Source organism: Teleopsis dalmanni, chromosome 2 (genome assembly GCF_002237135.1).
Source record: "Teleopsis dalmanni isolate 2A chromosome 2, ASM223713v2, whole genome shotgun sequence".
Lineage (NCBI taxonomy): Eukaryota > Metazoa > Arthropoda > Insecta > Diptera > Diopsidae > Teleopsis > Teleopsis dalmanni.
The window spans coordinates 135,932,784-135,950,708 of record NC_051847.1 but is presented as its reverse complement, the minus strand read 5'-3'; the positions used below and the strand labels follow the sequence as shown (position 1 = coordinate 135,950,708).

General features: G+C 30.8%; 1 protein-coding gene and 1 non-coding gene across 2 annotated transcripts in view; both read right to left on the bottom strand.

Moving 5' to 3' along the window:
* The window catches only part of LOC119675776 (leucine-rich repeat-containing protein 34-like), a gene marked incomplete at its 3' end in the record, with an annotated part of 3,113 nt that extends 2,627 nt beyond the window's left edge, over window positions 1-486 (bottom strand). The window contains exon 1 of the mRNA XM_038086985.1: window positions 467-486. Coding sequence (XP_037942913.1) covers window positions 467-486 — 20 coding nt within the window. The remainder of the gene's footprint in view (window positions 1-466) is intronic.
* A 607-nt stretch (window positions 487-1,093) lies between these two features.
* Window positions 1,094-1,166, bottom strand: Trnav-aac. Its single transcript has one exon. It is a non-coding gene; the product is annotated as a tRNA-Val (tRNA).
* Between the last annotated feature and the right edge of the window lie 16,759 nt (window positions 1,167-17,925).

Here is a 17,925-nt window from a genome sequence, read left to right as displayed (position 1 = left end):
AATCCTCCCCAATTAGCTAAAAGAAAAAAGGAAAGCCGTTTTGAATCCACAAAAAAACCTCGTAATAGTGGGTAGTACATAGAGGATCAACCTAGAACCAGTCAGAGGCATTAACAAAGGTAAGAATCTGGCTAATGCTAATACTGAAGATATCGCTAAGTGAGTTGAAGAAGGGGGTCCCCAGAATCTTAAACCTAGTTCTGGCCAGACCTGGGCAGAAACACAACAGGTGTTCTGGTGTCATATCTTCAAGAGCTGGTAGACACGCACTGCAAGTGGTACCACAGGGAAGGCTGAGTCTAGCTATATGTCGTCCCATGGACCAGTGTCCCGTAAACACAGATATTAGCCTAGACACTTCAGATTTGTTTCTGCAAATTAAGTCAGAGGTTCTATATTTGGAATAGATGCGCCAAGTAGCCCTTGACCTGGCTGCTGAGGCAGTAAGGGTCCACTCCCTATTTACCTGTCGCGAAAAATGGTCATAAATCAGCCTGCGCCCGTAGCTAGCAGGGGCAGGGATCGAAATACGATTATCCGTGGAAGAAGCGCCTTATTTAGCAAGCTCGTCAGCGCGTTCATTTCCTAGAATATTAGAATGCACGGGAACCTAGACTAGAGTAACCTTGGACCTCTCACTTAGTTCACTGATAAATTTCTTACATTCTTCTACTAATCTCGATGACAAACAGACTGCTGATATAGCTTTAATAGCTGCCTGACTATCAGTTAGAATGCCATAAAACATAATGAAGTAAAAATTGATTGAAAAACCGCCGCTGTGTTTTTTAATTTTCCTATCAAAACCTTTTTTTGCTTGAAATAGTTTAATTTTTTTGTAATCTATTAAAATTATGTGCATATGTGTATTTTGTTTATAGTATTCACTTTTATATTTTTACTTTGCAGTGATCAAAGCTCATCAAAAAATAATAATTTTAACTTAGTTTTCTTTGCTGCCATTTAATATTATCCACGAATGAAATGCGTCTGCATTTGAGCTATAACTTAATCAATGAACGGTAAAAGTTATATATTACAGATTTGAAAACTAAGTACGCACTAAATTTATAAATCGGTTCAAAAAATAATCTGTTTCCGCCCGGGATCGAACCGGGGGCCTTCCGCGTGTTAGGCGGATGTGATAACCACTACACCACGGAAACAGTTGTGGTGTATTTAATACAACTTATTGATTTTGAATTATTTTTAAAATTAAAATAATTAAATATATATATATTATAATATTTTAAATATATTTGATAATATATGTATACATATACATATATAATCGTTCAAATTTATTTTTTATCGCTACAGTTATTTCTTTGGGATCTAAAAATAATTATAATTAATATATGCATATTATATGTATTTTATTTATCTCTATACTTATATTCTTAATAAATCTAAATTATCAAATAAGATAAAACAATTGTTACTTTAAAAATTTGTTCAAAATAATATAAGTAGTGAACTATATAATAAGTAAAACTATATAAAAACTATATAAAAAGAAATAAAATTTAAAGATATAAATAAATTTAAAGATATATACATAATAGATGATTTTGTTTCGTGCTACATAAAATTATCTTTCATTCACTATAGGCTGAGCTATCCAAAACGGTAGCAAACTTATGCACAATATGTAATCGAATGAATGCATTCCAAAAAGTTGAAATTTAAAATTGCTTTACCCAATGAATAAAAACGAACTTACAAACTGCATTAATTATCGGGGGCTCAGTCTGTTACACATGAGGTAGTCTTCAAATAAGTAACTGGATCTTATAAGTGTAGGTTCACCATTGGCCAAATATTCGCAGCTCTTTAAATTCTGAAGAACACACAAGAAAAACAAATTGACATACATAATATATGCGTCGATTTCAGGACCTCTTCTGGTACTACTTGTGACACTACCACCAGTTCAATCAGAATTGGGAAGAACCTCTTCGAACTGTTCGGGACTAAACGAGATTTTCGACCAGTGACTTCTTGTCGTATCATTTCATTAATCCAATGATGAAAAAATACTCCATCAGATTTGAACCGAACTTAGCACAATATTTCACCAAATTATAATGCTACTTGTAAATGCTGTCAATACTAATATGATTGGCATGAACAACCACATTTTTCCCGCGACATTTTTCAACCAAGAAGAGCAAGAGTAGTAAATAGGTCCTGTGGTAGATGTGCACAAAGTAAAGTGCTTTCACAGAACAAATGTTCTGTGTTAGAACTCACGTCTCTATTGGCAACTATAAGTTCGAAGTTGTTAAGATCATGTTTATCAGGAAACCAACGTAATCGTAATGACGTAAGCATCTTACTAACACATATTATTCGACCTATGTAGGCAATTGAGTGATAAAATTTCGTATCTTCAAACAAAAATTACAGCCTATAGTTAAAGCTTCTCCTGTTACATGGTGCAAAAGCTTGGAGAATAACTACCACTGATGAGAAGGAGTATTAGGAGAGAAAAATTCTTCGGAAAATATATGGTGTTGTTTGTGTTGTTAATGAGTACCGAATTAGATAGAGCAATGAGCTGTATGAGCTATACAACTAAATCGACATAATGAAGCATATTAAAATTTGACGGCTTCGTTACTTTGCTATATGGTATAAATGGATAAAAAGGCTCTGACTACAAATGTGTTTATACAGTACGTTAACATCTTTGATAGTAGGGCCATTTGAATAATTATATAAAAATACTTAAAACTACTAACTGCCAACAGCAAAGCTGTAATAGTGCCGTCTAGAGAAAACTACAGGTTATCGCCAACTTACATCTGTAAAGACCAAACAAGTAAATCAGTAAGTTATAAATGACTGTGGCAGATGTTTATTATGCAAAGATATTTCCATTAGTGGTATCATCTATTATTGTGTAATCATGGCCATACCAAGTCATTTCAAATTATGCAATCCAAAAAGTATTAATGAAGCAGTATTTGGCGGAATTTCATGTGTCATATTTACATAGTAAAAGAAATTTTGTAAAAATATAATTAAAAGATCCTGATTCTGTCTTTTTTTATATTATATTATTTTATATTATATTTTATTTTATATTAAAGATTATTTATCTTTTCGTTTAATATTAAAAAAGGTCGAGATAATAAAATTTTATAGCCTATATAAGCAGAGAGCAAATACTGTAACTATTTAGGCAAAAATAATATTTTTTTTTAAAAATAATTATTATTATCTAAATCCAGACTGTTGACCTCATAAATATCTAAATTTCAATGCGGTAGTTTGATATTCGAATCCATTATGTTCTAAGTTCTAAGCAGCAATTGTGTGGTTGCGTTCGTATACACTAAAAAATCAGAATTTTTAGCTCAAAAACTTTTCGCGAGCCGATTCACGGCCCTTCAATAAAGTATATCCATATGAGTTCAATATTTCATATTTAAAATATATATAGCATATATTTATATTTATATTCTATATTCATATATGTTGATTGTAGCGGTCTCATAACTTCTATTGAAATAATATTTACATATTCCCACATCGTGTATGTTGTCTTCTTGTGTCTCAGTTATTGAGGTCTTGGGAATTCAGCTAAATAAAAACAACAAATTTCCAATCGAATGACGTGAGAATTGTTTCTTTGCTCGTAACTTCAATTTTAAGCGACATTTTCATAAAATTGACTTCACAATAAAAAAAATTATTTGTGTGTATTGCTGCAGAAGAAATTCAAGAATTGTAGGGCTTTTTCCATACAATTCTAACTCATTTGCATACGTTTCCATGAGATTGAATTTGCTGTCATATAAATTTTGAAGCAACTTTATTGCATATATAAATGATGCGTAACAAAAAGTTTATAAGGCATTTTCTTCTGATTTCATACGCTGTAAAATGGTAATAATTTTGTCATAAAAATTGAAATATGACAAAAAATTGTTGTGTTTACAGTGGTTAAGGGATATGTAAATTATGATATAGTAATCATAAAAGATAGAGAATAATTTGACGCTTACTTTCAAACTCTATGAAAACTCTATCAGTTTTCATATAGTGCAATTTAACCAAGTAATTAAAAAAGCTTTAAAAAGTCTTTAAAAAAATGATACAAAATTTGTTTATGTGTACGGAGAATCCATCAAAAGGTTATAGTTATTTATTGAACTTTGAGGAGTGATGTATTCATGAATAAAACACAAGTTTAATTTGATATAAATCAAATCTAATGCAATCTTATAAGTCTGGTTTTGTTTTCAGAACAGCAAATAGCCTACTTCATTTTTAAGTTAAGTTTTTTTTACGTTTATTTTACAGTGCACTGTCAGAACCCCTATAATGATTCTTAAATTATTTTTATTAGTTGTATACAATTCTTAAATCGTTTTAGGTTAATAGTTTTCTTAAGCACTTTTATTTGTGATAGCCTTGGTAGATTATCTCACTATAGTTTTCTTTTTTCTCTTGCTCTTACTGAATGGGTGAAAAAACATAACCTCCTGCTAAGTCACAGAATAGTTCCAGGCCTACAAGCACAACGGCTGCCCCTTTCCTGGCAAGAATATCTGCAATGTCGCTGCCAAAAATTTATATCTAATATCTAATAGTTCATGGATAAGGACATCAGGTTTTCGAAACCTTCCATCATCAGTCTTGATGTTTACCTGATGAAAATTGATTGAGTTTATAGCTGACATTATTAGTTAGGATAACTACTCTATGCTTCTGATAGTTACGTTCAGGGTTAAACTACTTACACCTATCACACAAATTACGGCTTAAAAGATATTTGTGTTTTTACTTAACATTTCCGAGTCTTTCCGAGTTTATACAAAACTCAATTTAAAATGATATCTAGATATATATATATATATATGGCCCTAAAAAACTCATTGAGTGAATATAATTTGCAAAAATAACTTCTGACTATTTTTAAAATTTTCATTATTCTTTAATTTTTATTCATGCATATTAATCAGAAAATCTTTTCCAATATTTGCCAATCAATTGCCACAAACACAAATTGTCCATTTTCCTGTCCGGAAAGGAATTTTAAATTCAAGTATAAAATAAAATTCCAATTGAAATCTGTTACAATGAGTGTCTCCGCCAGAGACTAATACAAATTTCACACCAAACTCACAAATATAATGAATTTTAAGGGAAGGGACAGAAAGGTTGTAACAGAGGAAAAAGGCTACATTTCATTTTATTGAAAAGATGTGCTACGGATGTATCCGATTTTCCACAACTACTACAATACAAAAAGTCGCATTTCCATTTTGATTTTATAAGACAGCTTGTAAAAAGAATGGACCGCACTTGAGTTTAAAAATAATGAAAATGAAGTGTATTCAAAATAAAAATAAAACCTAAAAAATGCAAAATATTTCAAACTGACTCCTCAGTTCATATAGAAACAAATTGTTCAAATAAACTGTCACAGATTTTTAATTTAAGCCATTTGAATATAAAATTGAGAATAACAATAAGTTACCAAAAGGTTCAGTGCTGGTTCAGTACTGTGATAGACTGCGAAATTCTTGTTAACTTTTTATTAAGAAAGTTGAAATTAATATTCAGAAAAATATAGAGACTTTTCGTACAAATAAACTACTTATGAATATGCAAAATATTTATTTAATGAAAAATATTTCATTATTAATTAAAAAATATTTACTTACAATATTTATATGAGTTGCTTTAATATACATTGTGACCGAAAAGTTTCCGGAAATTCTCATTTAAAATTCGCGCGCTGTATATTCTTCGATATTTTAAGTTTATGTAGTTTGGCAGCAATTAAGGACAATTACTATGCCAAAAATGAGCGCGATCTGTCAGACAGTTCGTTTACGGCAGCTGTTTAAACCAGTTCACCTCAGTAGTGCGTTGCGAAAAAAACAATGGAAAAAAATATTGAACAAAGAGTTTGCATCAAATTTTGTGTTTCGAACGAAATTTCGTGTGCAGAATCTTTGCGAATGCTACAAAAGGCTTATGGGGAATCAGTTTTATCGAAAACTCAAGTTTATGAGTGGTACAAAGCCTTTCAGGACGGTCGTACGACCGTCGAAGACATGCCGCGTTCTGGACGACCTTCGACCTCTACCCCCGACGAAAACATTGAAAAGGCAAAGGAAATCGTGTTCCAAAATCCTCATGTGAGTGTTAGAGAGATAGCACGAGAGCTAGGCATCGGTCGTGAGATGGCTCGTTTGATTTTGGTGGAAAATTTGTGTATGCGACGTGTCAACGCTCGGCTTGTTCCGATTCACCTCAATTTGTTCCAACATTATCAACGATTTTAAGGCCAAACATTCAATAAATACCATCGAACAGCCACCGTATTTCACCTGATCTTGCACCGTGTGACTTTTTCCTGTTTCCCAAACTCAAATTACCACTCAGAGGAACGCGTTTTGAATCCATAGAAGACGTAAAACAGAATTCGCAGAGGGAACTCAAAGCCATACCGGAAAGCGCCTATAAAAAATGTTTAAACGTTGGCATTTGTGTATCGCTTCTAATGGAGCATATTTTGAAGGAGATAAAATAAATATTGATGAAGATTAAGAATTTTGCGTTTTATTTAAAATTTTCCGGAAACTTTTCGGTCACAATGTATATAGTATTTCAATATCAAAACTCAAAAACAAAAAAAATACTCACAAATCTTAACAAATTATGGTTAAAAATGTTGCATATACAGCAAAAAATTATTCCAGACAAAAACAAGACACCAACCTATTTAATATTACAAAAAAAAAAGTAGGAAAGGAACACATATTAACATTATCATATTCCAAACAGCACATTTGTACTTATTGTTTTAATAGATTCAGCAACCAAAGCACACAGGATCAACACTTAAATGAGCAAAAACCACATAAAATCCACTGTGAAAATGTACAAATGATTTTCATTGCCACATCAACAGCAGGAGTAGCATAAAATCCTGCCTAAACAAGAAGATGATAAAAAATGGTCGAAAAAATTACCAAGTCCAGGCATGCCACATACTAAGTGGACAAATCTACCACAAGTACTAAAATCACCCTCATTACAGATAAGCATTTTACACACTAACAAGACGACTAGAAAAGGACAATGAAGAGAAAAAAATATGGTAAAACCTACGAGACTTGGTATAAAATTGGAAGTGGGTATATGAGTCGACAGGCGACAACACAGACCGCTGTCAACAATTTTGACACCAAAGTATTTAAAAGCTTGGTTTAAATGCTGATTTGAATTGGAAGTAAGGATTGCTTTTTTGGAATACAAAAGCGCAATAATTTAAAGTTTTAACATTGTGAATTCATTTTTCGTGTCATCGATATTTTCCTTAATAAATCGCACTGTACAAAATTAAATGTTCCAAATCCTATCTCTACATTATAAATAATAGAATCAGTAATTGTCATACACAAGAATCTAGTCTTAAGATTTTTCGAATAAAGAGAAATCTTTCTTTGTTCACTCATTAGTTTTTCTTAAAACTTAACTATATTTTTCATAATGATCTACTAGTGATATCTTCCCAATATCTTCATATTATCTAAATCTTATATTTTGATTCTTGAAATATCAATTATATAAATCAATGCATTAACTATAAATTTTAAAGACTATGATGAGACTTCCAAACATTCTATTTCAGGTATTTAAACTATTGAAATTTCCAAAATTTATCCGTGAGGATTAATAAAGTATTTAGGTCTCTAACGTTCATATATTTATAAAGTTATTTTTTTTCTTCTTAAATTATTTTATTAAAAAAAGATATATAATAAATTCTGTCTGAAATAGACTCTGATGTTTGGCATTAGTACTACCGTTTTCAAGTTTTCCGATTATACGTTCTATATTAATTTTATGTACATTAATTTCTTAAATTAGTTGATTACTTGCGATTCAATTGAATTGAAATTATGTTATGTGACTTTTTTCAACTCTTATTTTAAGTTAATATTATTTATTATGCCATTATCTCCCAAACAGTATACAATTTTTCCAATTCCAAAGTTCTTTTTTCAATAACTTTCCAAAACTTAATTTAGCGATTATAAATAACATATCTAATTTTCTTGAGCAAACAAATTGCATTGACATTTCTCTCCTCTAATGGAGAAACGTTAAAAATGTTGAAATTAAGTCAATTCTTGGTTTTTGCATCAAGATAATGAACCATCTAATATTGCGTTATATTTGCGAGATCATTTTTTATAAATTCAACCCATATCGTACCAGAATCATCGTTTTCCGCCTGTGTTAGCATTATATGACTTCTGATTACTCCCTAAGATGTATCGTTTTAAGAATATTAAGGAAATAGAAACCGGACCGGATGTTCTGAAAACCGCCTTTTATAATTTCTCCAGGATCAGTTGTCCTGTGTTATATCAGGACAGCAATATTTTGAAGATAAAGATAAGTTTCACCTTATTTTTTTTCACAACATTAAATGCTCGCTCCAATATTATTATTTAAGACAACACCAGATATTTCAACGGTACTTTTCTATCTTTATCACGTCGGAAATATCCTCGGATGTGTATGTACTGTATATTATATCCAAATTTATTTAGTTATTATTACGTGCGCCTTTGGCTTCAGATAGAATCTTGTTCCAGCTTTATATGTTCAGATCGGTTTAACTCATGCCTTATTCTTACTTTACATTCCATGCATACCGTATTCGTCTTATTCTATAACAGAAGTGTTTCAACATTTTTACCCAACTTTTTCACTTGGTTTTTTCATTACAACTATAATTTTTTTGAGAAATTTTATTTGGGACCTAAGTAATAAAAATCCATTACCAGTTTGACGAGTTTGATTTAAATTGATATACCTATGACCGTGAAACAATCGTCATCAGAAGTTTTAATGCCATTCAGTTACGATTTTTGCATAATGCAATAACGTTTAAAATATATTTTTGCAATACATTAAAAATTAAAGACTAAGTTCCCTTTTCTAGAAAGTAGTAACAGAACTATTCATTGGAATAGAGACAAATCAAATCAAATTTACGTAAAATAGGAACTCTTTAATACTATAGCTAACTCTATAATTTATATTTCATATTTTTGTCCATATTTTGAACAACAAATGCAATACAAATATAACTAAATTAATATAAATTTTGTTAAAAATAAGCAATATGAATATTTGGCTAGAAAAATTTCTACAAAAATCCAAGCAAATATTCAAGTAAAAATGATATGAAGAATCATTCCATTTCCAATGCATAAAAAAAACAAAGTCTGCAAAAAATTTCGAAACTAAATTATAGAAAATAAAATTCTGTGTTTTTTACTTTCTCTCAATAGCAAAAATTACTTTAGTTAAAATACGCAAAATCGAAAATATACTAAAATCAATCGATATACCCACCAGTTGTGGCAGGAGTCAATGGGCGTCGAAACAGTGTCGAAGGCATTGGCATTAAGAGGCGCTAGCCAAGTACAACAAAACAAATGTTTATCCCAGTTGAAGAATTGCTAGATTTGTCTTACCCCAATATCCCTCGCCGAACTTTTGATTTCATTTCCATTTTCCTACAAGTGGTTTGAAGCATAAAAACTTTGACTGTCTTTCGTTAATGGTTTGAGCCATAAATAATGTCCGTTTGTACTTTTAAACGACTTCCTTTCATTTGTTGTTTTTGCGTGAGTACTGTCGTATTTTTTTATTTCTTTTTTTTTTATTTCAAAAGTTTTATTTTGTATTATTTTTATTTATTTTTCTTTGACTAAATTGTTTCAACGCTTACAACATAATAGCTCTGCACCTCTATAAGATGCACCCAACTTGGGCACTAGCAACTACAGAAACACCAATCATTAAAGATTAAAATCTTCGATTTCTTTTGCGGATTTTTAATATGTACACTACCATAGTCTTGGGAAGTATAATTGGTTCATACATTAACGGTAATAATCCTGTTTATTTTGGAGACATGAAAATTAAGTCTTCTTCTTATACCAAATTTTTAATAATATTAAAGAGGTTTTTTCGAGCAGTAGTGAACTACAACAATAAAAATTTTATTTTTTATATTATTTTTTAATTAAATGAATTTTTGAAGTATTAAATGTTATTTTTATTGTTTATATCAGGTGTTTTTTGGCTGCATGAGAACTATCGACATCGTTAACTATGGTTTAAAAGCTGATTACTATCTTGACATTTCTGTTAAGTTAGGTTTGGCAATTCATCCTGAATCGTTTAACGATAAACGCTTCAAAACTATGAAAAAAATAAATGTGTATGCTAAGTTCATAGAGCGAAGAATTGTGTTTATTATTAAAGCTTATTTCTGGTTAAGTGGCTACGTCAATAAGCGAAATTGTCGTAGATGGAGCGAGGATAATTCTCAAGCCGTTAACAAATTACCAATACATCCATTAATATTAACTGTTTGATATGGTTAACACATAAACGGTATTGTCGATTCTTATTTCTTTCGAAATGAGGAAGGAGCTGCCATTACGGAAAATAACAAGTGATATCGACCCTAGTGGACTGAATTTTTGTTTCTAATAATTAATTAGTTAAACATCGACGATGTTTGGTTTCAACAAGACGGTACATCTTGCCTTACAGCGCGCTAATCGATTTATTGCAGCATCAATTTGGTAACAACTTTATTTCCAGAAGTGATCCTCTAACACGGCCCCCTCGTTCGTGCGATTTAACACCTTTCATTAGTTTATGCCGACAAAAAGACGAAAATTGGACTGATCGAATGGACCATGAATTTCGTAGCTGCAGCGAACATATGATGGAAATCATATGCAAAGAATAAATGCCACCAGGTTGTACTAGAGAAAGCAAAAAGAAAAAGAGTTCAGGATAGAAGTCGATTTCGTTAGATGCTTCGACAACCATCGATATATGTAAGCATTCATATTAATATTGAAATATATCACGTGATGAGAAGTCCGCAACAGTAGTTGATTTCTACAATATATTTTTATTTATAAGTTTGTTCTCATACAAACTTATTTTTCTCAGATTTCACTGTCTTTACTCACTGCTGCATTTTCACTGCTATCAAAACCTACTGTAGCTCAAAGTTGTTGGTTTTATAATTTTTGTACTATACCACTTTTATTGCAGTTGCTTATTTTCCATTTCCCTAAGTATTGATGTTTTTGGATATCGCAATCGTAATCGAAATCCTGCCAAATGTCTTGTTTTAGTTAAACTTGTTGTAATGTAAAAATCGGAATATAAATCGTTCTGCATCATGGCCTGTAGTATGTTTCTCACACATTTGGTTTGTTGTGTTGTATAGTTACGCGCCACCCCGAATAATACCTCAAAAAATGTCATCTTGTCGTTTCAGGTTTTGCTAAGATAAATAGCTCACTTAGCCATCCCCAAGGGGAATGATATCATTTTTAATAGGTGTGCGGTTTAACGCTTTGCTACATTGTGATAAAATATAGATTCTCCACTTCTGCAATTGGTGTATTCTATAATTTTCAAACACTGCTAAATGTTGCTTTAAATATATTTTTAGCATAATTATTTATTTTTTTTTAAGTTAAATTTTTATAAAAGTTTTTAATAAACTTGCGCATATGTATTAACTAATTAAATATTTAAAATACAAATATAAATAATATCTAGTAACTTTATATATATATATGAGTTATCTACATATAACTTATCTACAAACTTCGAAAAATTCATATCGATACACTACTTCAAAATAGCATTCCTAATATTTACCGAGATACTGGATATCAAAGGTAAGTGTACCCAAAAAATCATGGAGTCAAAACCTTTTATAATAACAAGAAGTTTTTAATAAGTTCATAAGTAACCCATATACTAATCTTAGTCTAATAAATGTAACTAACAAACAATATAATAAGTAATAGGTTAAAAAGTTATATTAATTTAAAATTCATTTTTTCGAACAATCTTAATCATTATTACGAAAACTTTTATATTTCGTATGTTAATATCTAATCATTTTTTGAATATTTTCCTCAAAAATTGTTTCATTTATCATGCACTATTTCTGTATAATCGCAACGAAAGAAAAATAAAATGTTACAAACCACAATAAAGTATATAAATATTTATGGAAAACCTATTATTCTTTTAGGGCAGTTAAGGCCAGACATTGTTGATAAAATCTCAGTTTTTCAGAAAGTCGATGAAAAATAAGACATCTAGGTGAATAACTCATTTATACTATGTCTAACCCCTGTAGATAAACAGATATAGTTTATCGAAAAGTTTATTCAATTGAGTTAGTATAGTTAATCAGATGTTTTATTTTCAGAGAGCAATCTGAAATATTGCCAAGAAAGTAGTTCTCTAAAAATGCTAGCTTAAGGTAGGCATGCACAAAAACATATACCAGTGACCTGAAATAACTTGAATTAGCCTAGCAATACGAACTCGGTCCCTAATAATAAGTTTTTTAAACCTAGTCTTATTGTATAAAGGCCAGGTCGACTGGACTCACATGTCATGAGCCTATATAAGAGTGCTGTCCGCGAAAAACATGTTAGTGAAAAATTTTGTGAAAAAGGCATTACAGCAAAATTAAGAACTCACAAAATCTACTATTCTCGTTTAACTTTGAAATTAATTTTTAGGTAAAAATTCTCTACGTACATCTCAAAAATTATGTATATCAGTAATGATATTAGTTCTGCCCATCATAGATACTATTAAAGTATGATCGGCTTCGTCACGAGACTAAACGAAATATATAAAATATTGTGGCAGTATACTTCCAACTTATAAATAATTTTTTGCAGCGTGGTTATATCGTCAGCCAGTAAGACAATGTCGTCGGCATACATTAAAGTTCGAATGTTTAGTTCTTCTATCTGTCTGCCTCCTTCCAAAAAATCATGTAAATCATAAAGATAAAGAACAAACAAGTGTGGTGATAATATACAACCTTGTTTCACTCCGCTTATAGCTGGAAATTCATTAGATAGGTATCTTCCAGTCCATACTGCGCATTTAGTGTTCGAATACACATTTTCTATAAAATGGACCATTTTAGTTGAGACTTCAGCTGCGTGAAGCTCTTAACTATTGCCTTTCGAAAGACCTTATCGAAGGCTGCATTAAAATCTACAGAAAAGGCATACGTTTTCTTATTGTTTTTAAAATTTATATGTACTATTGATGACAAGTTGTAAATATTATTCACTGTAGAATAATTTTTCCGGAACCAAGCCTGAAATTCGTTTATTATTCTATTACTTTCGGTCCAAATTGTTAGCCTGTCTGTTACTACACCCATCATCACTTTTGCAATACAATTCATAAAGGATATTCCGCAGTAGTTGCACGGTAATCCTATATGAATTCATATGGTATTCTGTCTTCTCCCGGAGCTTTGTTATTTTTTCTTCGCTCAATAAATAATGAGTTTGCTAACATAAAATCTAGATATAGATTTAATACTGGTATAAAATCTTGAAGAAATACTGTGTTATGATATATCTTACTTATTTTTAAATAATACGACATTGTAATTGTACAGACACTGTTATTACTATTATTACTGTTATTAGTTCATTATATAACTTACAATGATTTATTATAAATTAAAAATTTATATTAGTATTTTTAATTTGTTTGCGTATTTCACACTTTATGACAATCGTATAGTATTTATTTTTATATTCCAAAACGCACATCAAATAAACAATTACTAAAGCAGGAAATTGAAATTTGAAGCAGACACGTAAGTAAATTTAAAGGTAATTGCTAACAAACAAATTGATTATAAATAAACTGACATGTGTGGTTATATAGATTATCCTTTGCGAAACGCAAAATAAAGGAAGTCAACTTTAAACTAATGAAAAATACCCTCAAGGCAATAATATTTAGACTAATTTGATAATCTGCATGCAAACGACAACATCACATTTATAACGTATGGAAATGATATAGAAGTGAACTCAACCCTCATAAATTTATCGCTCCAGACAATTTCTGCAGTGTGAAATTCCTATACAAAAACCCGCAATACATTTGCTGGGCTATTTTCTACAACACGATTTGCATTGCTAAGTAGCCAGCAACATTGCGTAAAAGTCTACCAGCAGCAGCAACAATGTTGGCGATGCAAACACAAGCAACTTATCGTGGAAAATATTCTCCTAATTGGCTCTGATAGCACCCGAGGGAGTTGTAATGTTAGTGACAGGATTGTCTTTGGTCTGTTCTACTGGGCCAAACAAAACCTTTTTTTGCAGTAAAATGATACCACAAAAGTGTTGACCAACATGTTGCCAACGCATTGAATGGTTGATAAAAAAAGGGTGCCATAGCTAATAGGAATAGGATGAAGTGAGTAAGAAAAGCTAAAAGTCCGCATGTGCATTTTTATGCCTACGATTTGTGTCTGTGGATTTTAAGGACTATCACGGATGGTTTTCGGTATCATTATCTGCGCGTAATCATCGTTTTAGTTTGTTTATTTATTACTGCGAACAGTTTCATGGGCTTTTAACTTGCGTCTAAGCAAAATTGTTTTATGGATTAGCCAAAGAGAAACTCTGTTCTGGTTATTTCATTTTTTTTCGTCTTGTCCGTTAAGTTCATTATTTGTGTATATAACGTATTTGGGTTACTTTTTGGGTTATAATTTTTGTTAGGTTTAATAAACCCTGAGTCTTATCTGCTTTCATGTTAATCGCTTTACACGCTTGAATAAAACTCAAATTAGCATTTTTCTTTATTTAAATGCAATAAAAACATTCTGTTTTCGTGGTTAATGGTTTATTTATTGTTTATTTATTTTTGTTATATTTTTGGTGAAATAAATGTGAATTAATTTAACCTTTTACACTAAACATACAGGGTATATGGGTTATGCCATAAAGGGCGATAATATAATATTTTTACTTAATCATACACTAAATGTTTTTATGCTTATGTTATGTAGCCTACCTCATCAAATAATCATATAATCACATCTGGAATGAAGTCGTATATAATCTATAGGTCCTTTACCTCTTTTAACGCCCGATACTCTTTTTTATATAACCTCTTTTTATATTACCTACAAGATCCTGATGATGTTTTTTGTTCAACTAGCGGGGGAGTGAATGTATATTCTCAGTTGAGAGATCATTCCCCGAATACTTAACGTTTCATAATTCGCATTTTATTGTTTTCTTCTAAGATGCATTGGCATGCGGAATACCTTATGGATCCTACTACAACATCTATTGAGCAATATTTTTGTTATTCAGTCTTCTACCAATATGTCTAATCCACCGAGATTTATATTTTTAAAATTTTTTTAACTCAAATTAGAATATGTCGATGTTATCGAACCTATGGACTCTTTTCTGAATAGTGATTTCAGAAAATATTTTTAGTGTACTCAAGCCCTATACGAAAAACAGAAACAGAATAGAATTTTATTCTTATCTAAAATTATAATACAATTTTTAAATATGCACCAAAGATGTCACCTTTCTGACTAAATTTACATTCTGTTATTTTCATGAATTCATAATTGTAATTTGTTCGGAGGTAAAGCAAAAAACTAGTCTTTTTTATAGTATTTTGATAGTTTTAAAGAATAAATTAGACACTATTGGTAATGTCATCAATATCTTTTTTAGGGAGCTTAATATGTCTATTTACAAAACTAATATTCAACTAATATTCAATAATATTCATATTCAAATAAAATTTACTAGTTTAGTTAAATAGGTCAATATCTATCACAAGTTACTTCTTAGTTCTAAACATTACTAGTTAAACTGAATATATAACTATTGGATGAGCTAGCCAGAACTGCATCGAAAACTGCTTTTACAGGCCCTCAACCTTCTTGTGGGTTAAAATGAGCCAGTACAAAACAAATAATCAAAGAGGGGGAGAATCATATGCGGCTGGTGTACTGGGAATATTTCCCAGGACTTAGACAAACAAAAGTACTGATGAAACCGTACTCCTGCAAAAACTTTCGTAAATTCTCAAAAAGTAACTTAAGATTGCTAACGGGTTGTATTATGAATTATCATCGTTTGAAATATCATCTATATAAATTTCGATTGTTTGATAATTCGAAATGCTGATTATGCCTCGAAGATGAAGGAAAAACTATGCATATTCTTAGTGACTAACCAGCTTTAACACCGTTAAGTGGAATTTCTGTCACCAGAACAGATTAAGAACCCTTCTTCAGATTTAGTTCAGGACTTTGTTCCCAAGCCTTTAAAGGGCTTTGTGTAAATAATAGTGAAATTGATACAATAGGATTCTTCTGGCCGTAGTACCGGGTGTTTTGCAATTTGACGACAATTGTTTTAATAATAATAAAAGACTACAAGTATACTTTGTTATTGTGATTATAACTGTTACCATCGTTATAAACATATATTTTATAAAACCTCATGCGGTGCATAATTTGGAAGAATACGCTAATGGAACTTTTTCTTCAGAGGAAGCGAAAACAATCTTTATTTGTTTACAGAACATGTTCTTCTACATAGTTACAAACAATAGACAAGTACTCATATGTGGTATTAATATGTATGCTTAAATAAAAACACTCCGCAGAAAATTGTTTACTACCAAAAATTTTTGTTAATTAATTAGTGTGAACATAAACTGTGGCTTGGATGGTAAGCATACCGACGTGTATCACCGTCGAAGCATGTAATAATGTAGTAGTTATAGTTATTAGTACATCTTTTCAACCCAAAACGTAATAAATAGCTTAACAGTGGTTTCTCCAAAAATCGCAAATATTTTACAAGTAAAATTTTATGCGAAAGTTGCAAAAAGATTGAAGAGCATCCATACAGAATTAAGGTATATATGCCTATACAGACACATAAATCAAACAATAAGTACTCTTTATTATTATTATTTGCACTTTTCCAAACAGAAAATAAATAAAAGGAGCTCCTCAATGTGTGCATATAAATATTGTGTATTTGTTTAAGTGAAAATATTCCACGAAAATGGCTTATTGAATAAGAGCTTCAACTTTAGCGCCGAGGACTTACTACGAAACTTTTGCCTTTTAATATGACCCTGCCTGCTGACTGTGCCTCAAATCATACTCAAACTAACTACTAACAAATACGGCAAAACGCGTCGAAATAAAATAATTTGCATAAAATTGACGTTAAAAGGTTTCATTATGAATTGCCAACATTTACTTAGGTTATACGCATACGCGCCATCGTCAGCGCCCGCGCCCCAGGAATATTCAAATTTTAAATGAAGAATTTTGAATGAAGTGGGCTGCAACGACTTCTGCGGTTTTTGCCATATTAATAACATTAAATCAATTTCATTATGTAGAACATGTTTGAGATCTCTTTTTTATATACTTTTTTAATACAAAAACATGCGTTAAATTAATTTTTTATGTGCAGCAAACAAATTTTACACAAATAATTGCGCAAAAATTCTGGAAGTCATATTTTAATAAATTTTTATATTTTTATAAAAAAAAGTATATAAAAAAATTCATATTGTATTAAGTAACAAAAAAACTCATAAACGCATTAATTATAGCACGCTGGGATACGTTCACAGTGTGGCAGGATGTTAGTATGTTTGGTATGCCCACATAGTTGTTGTCACTTGTATATCCCGTATGTTTTTTATGTCCTGCTTGCTTGCCTAATTTGCACTGCATCTAAATAAGAAGAACATGGTTTGCAGAAAGGCTTTTTAATCACTGACAGAAATTATTTTTACACCCAAAAAAGTGTCATTTGATCATTTTACTTTTACAAGGAATGTAGTACTGGGTTATCTACTCTCATACAATGTTCTATAAGGTCCTAGATATAGAAATAATTTTTTATTAATAAATTAAGCAAACCAAAATACACGTTCATTTTAAGAGTCAGGTTTCACTACAACACTACAAGTTATACACAGCAGACAACATTA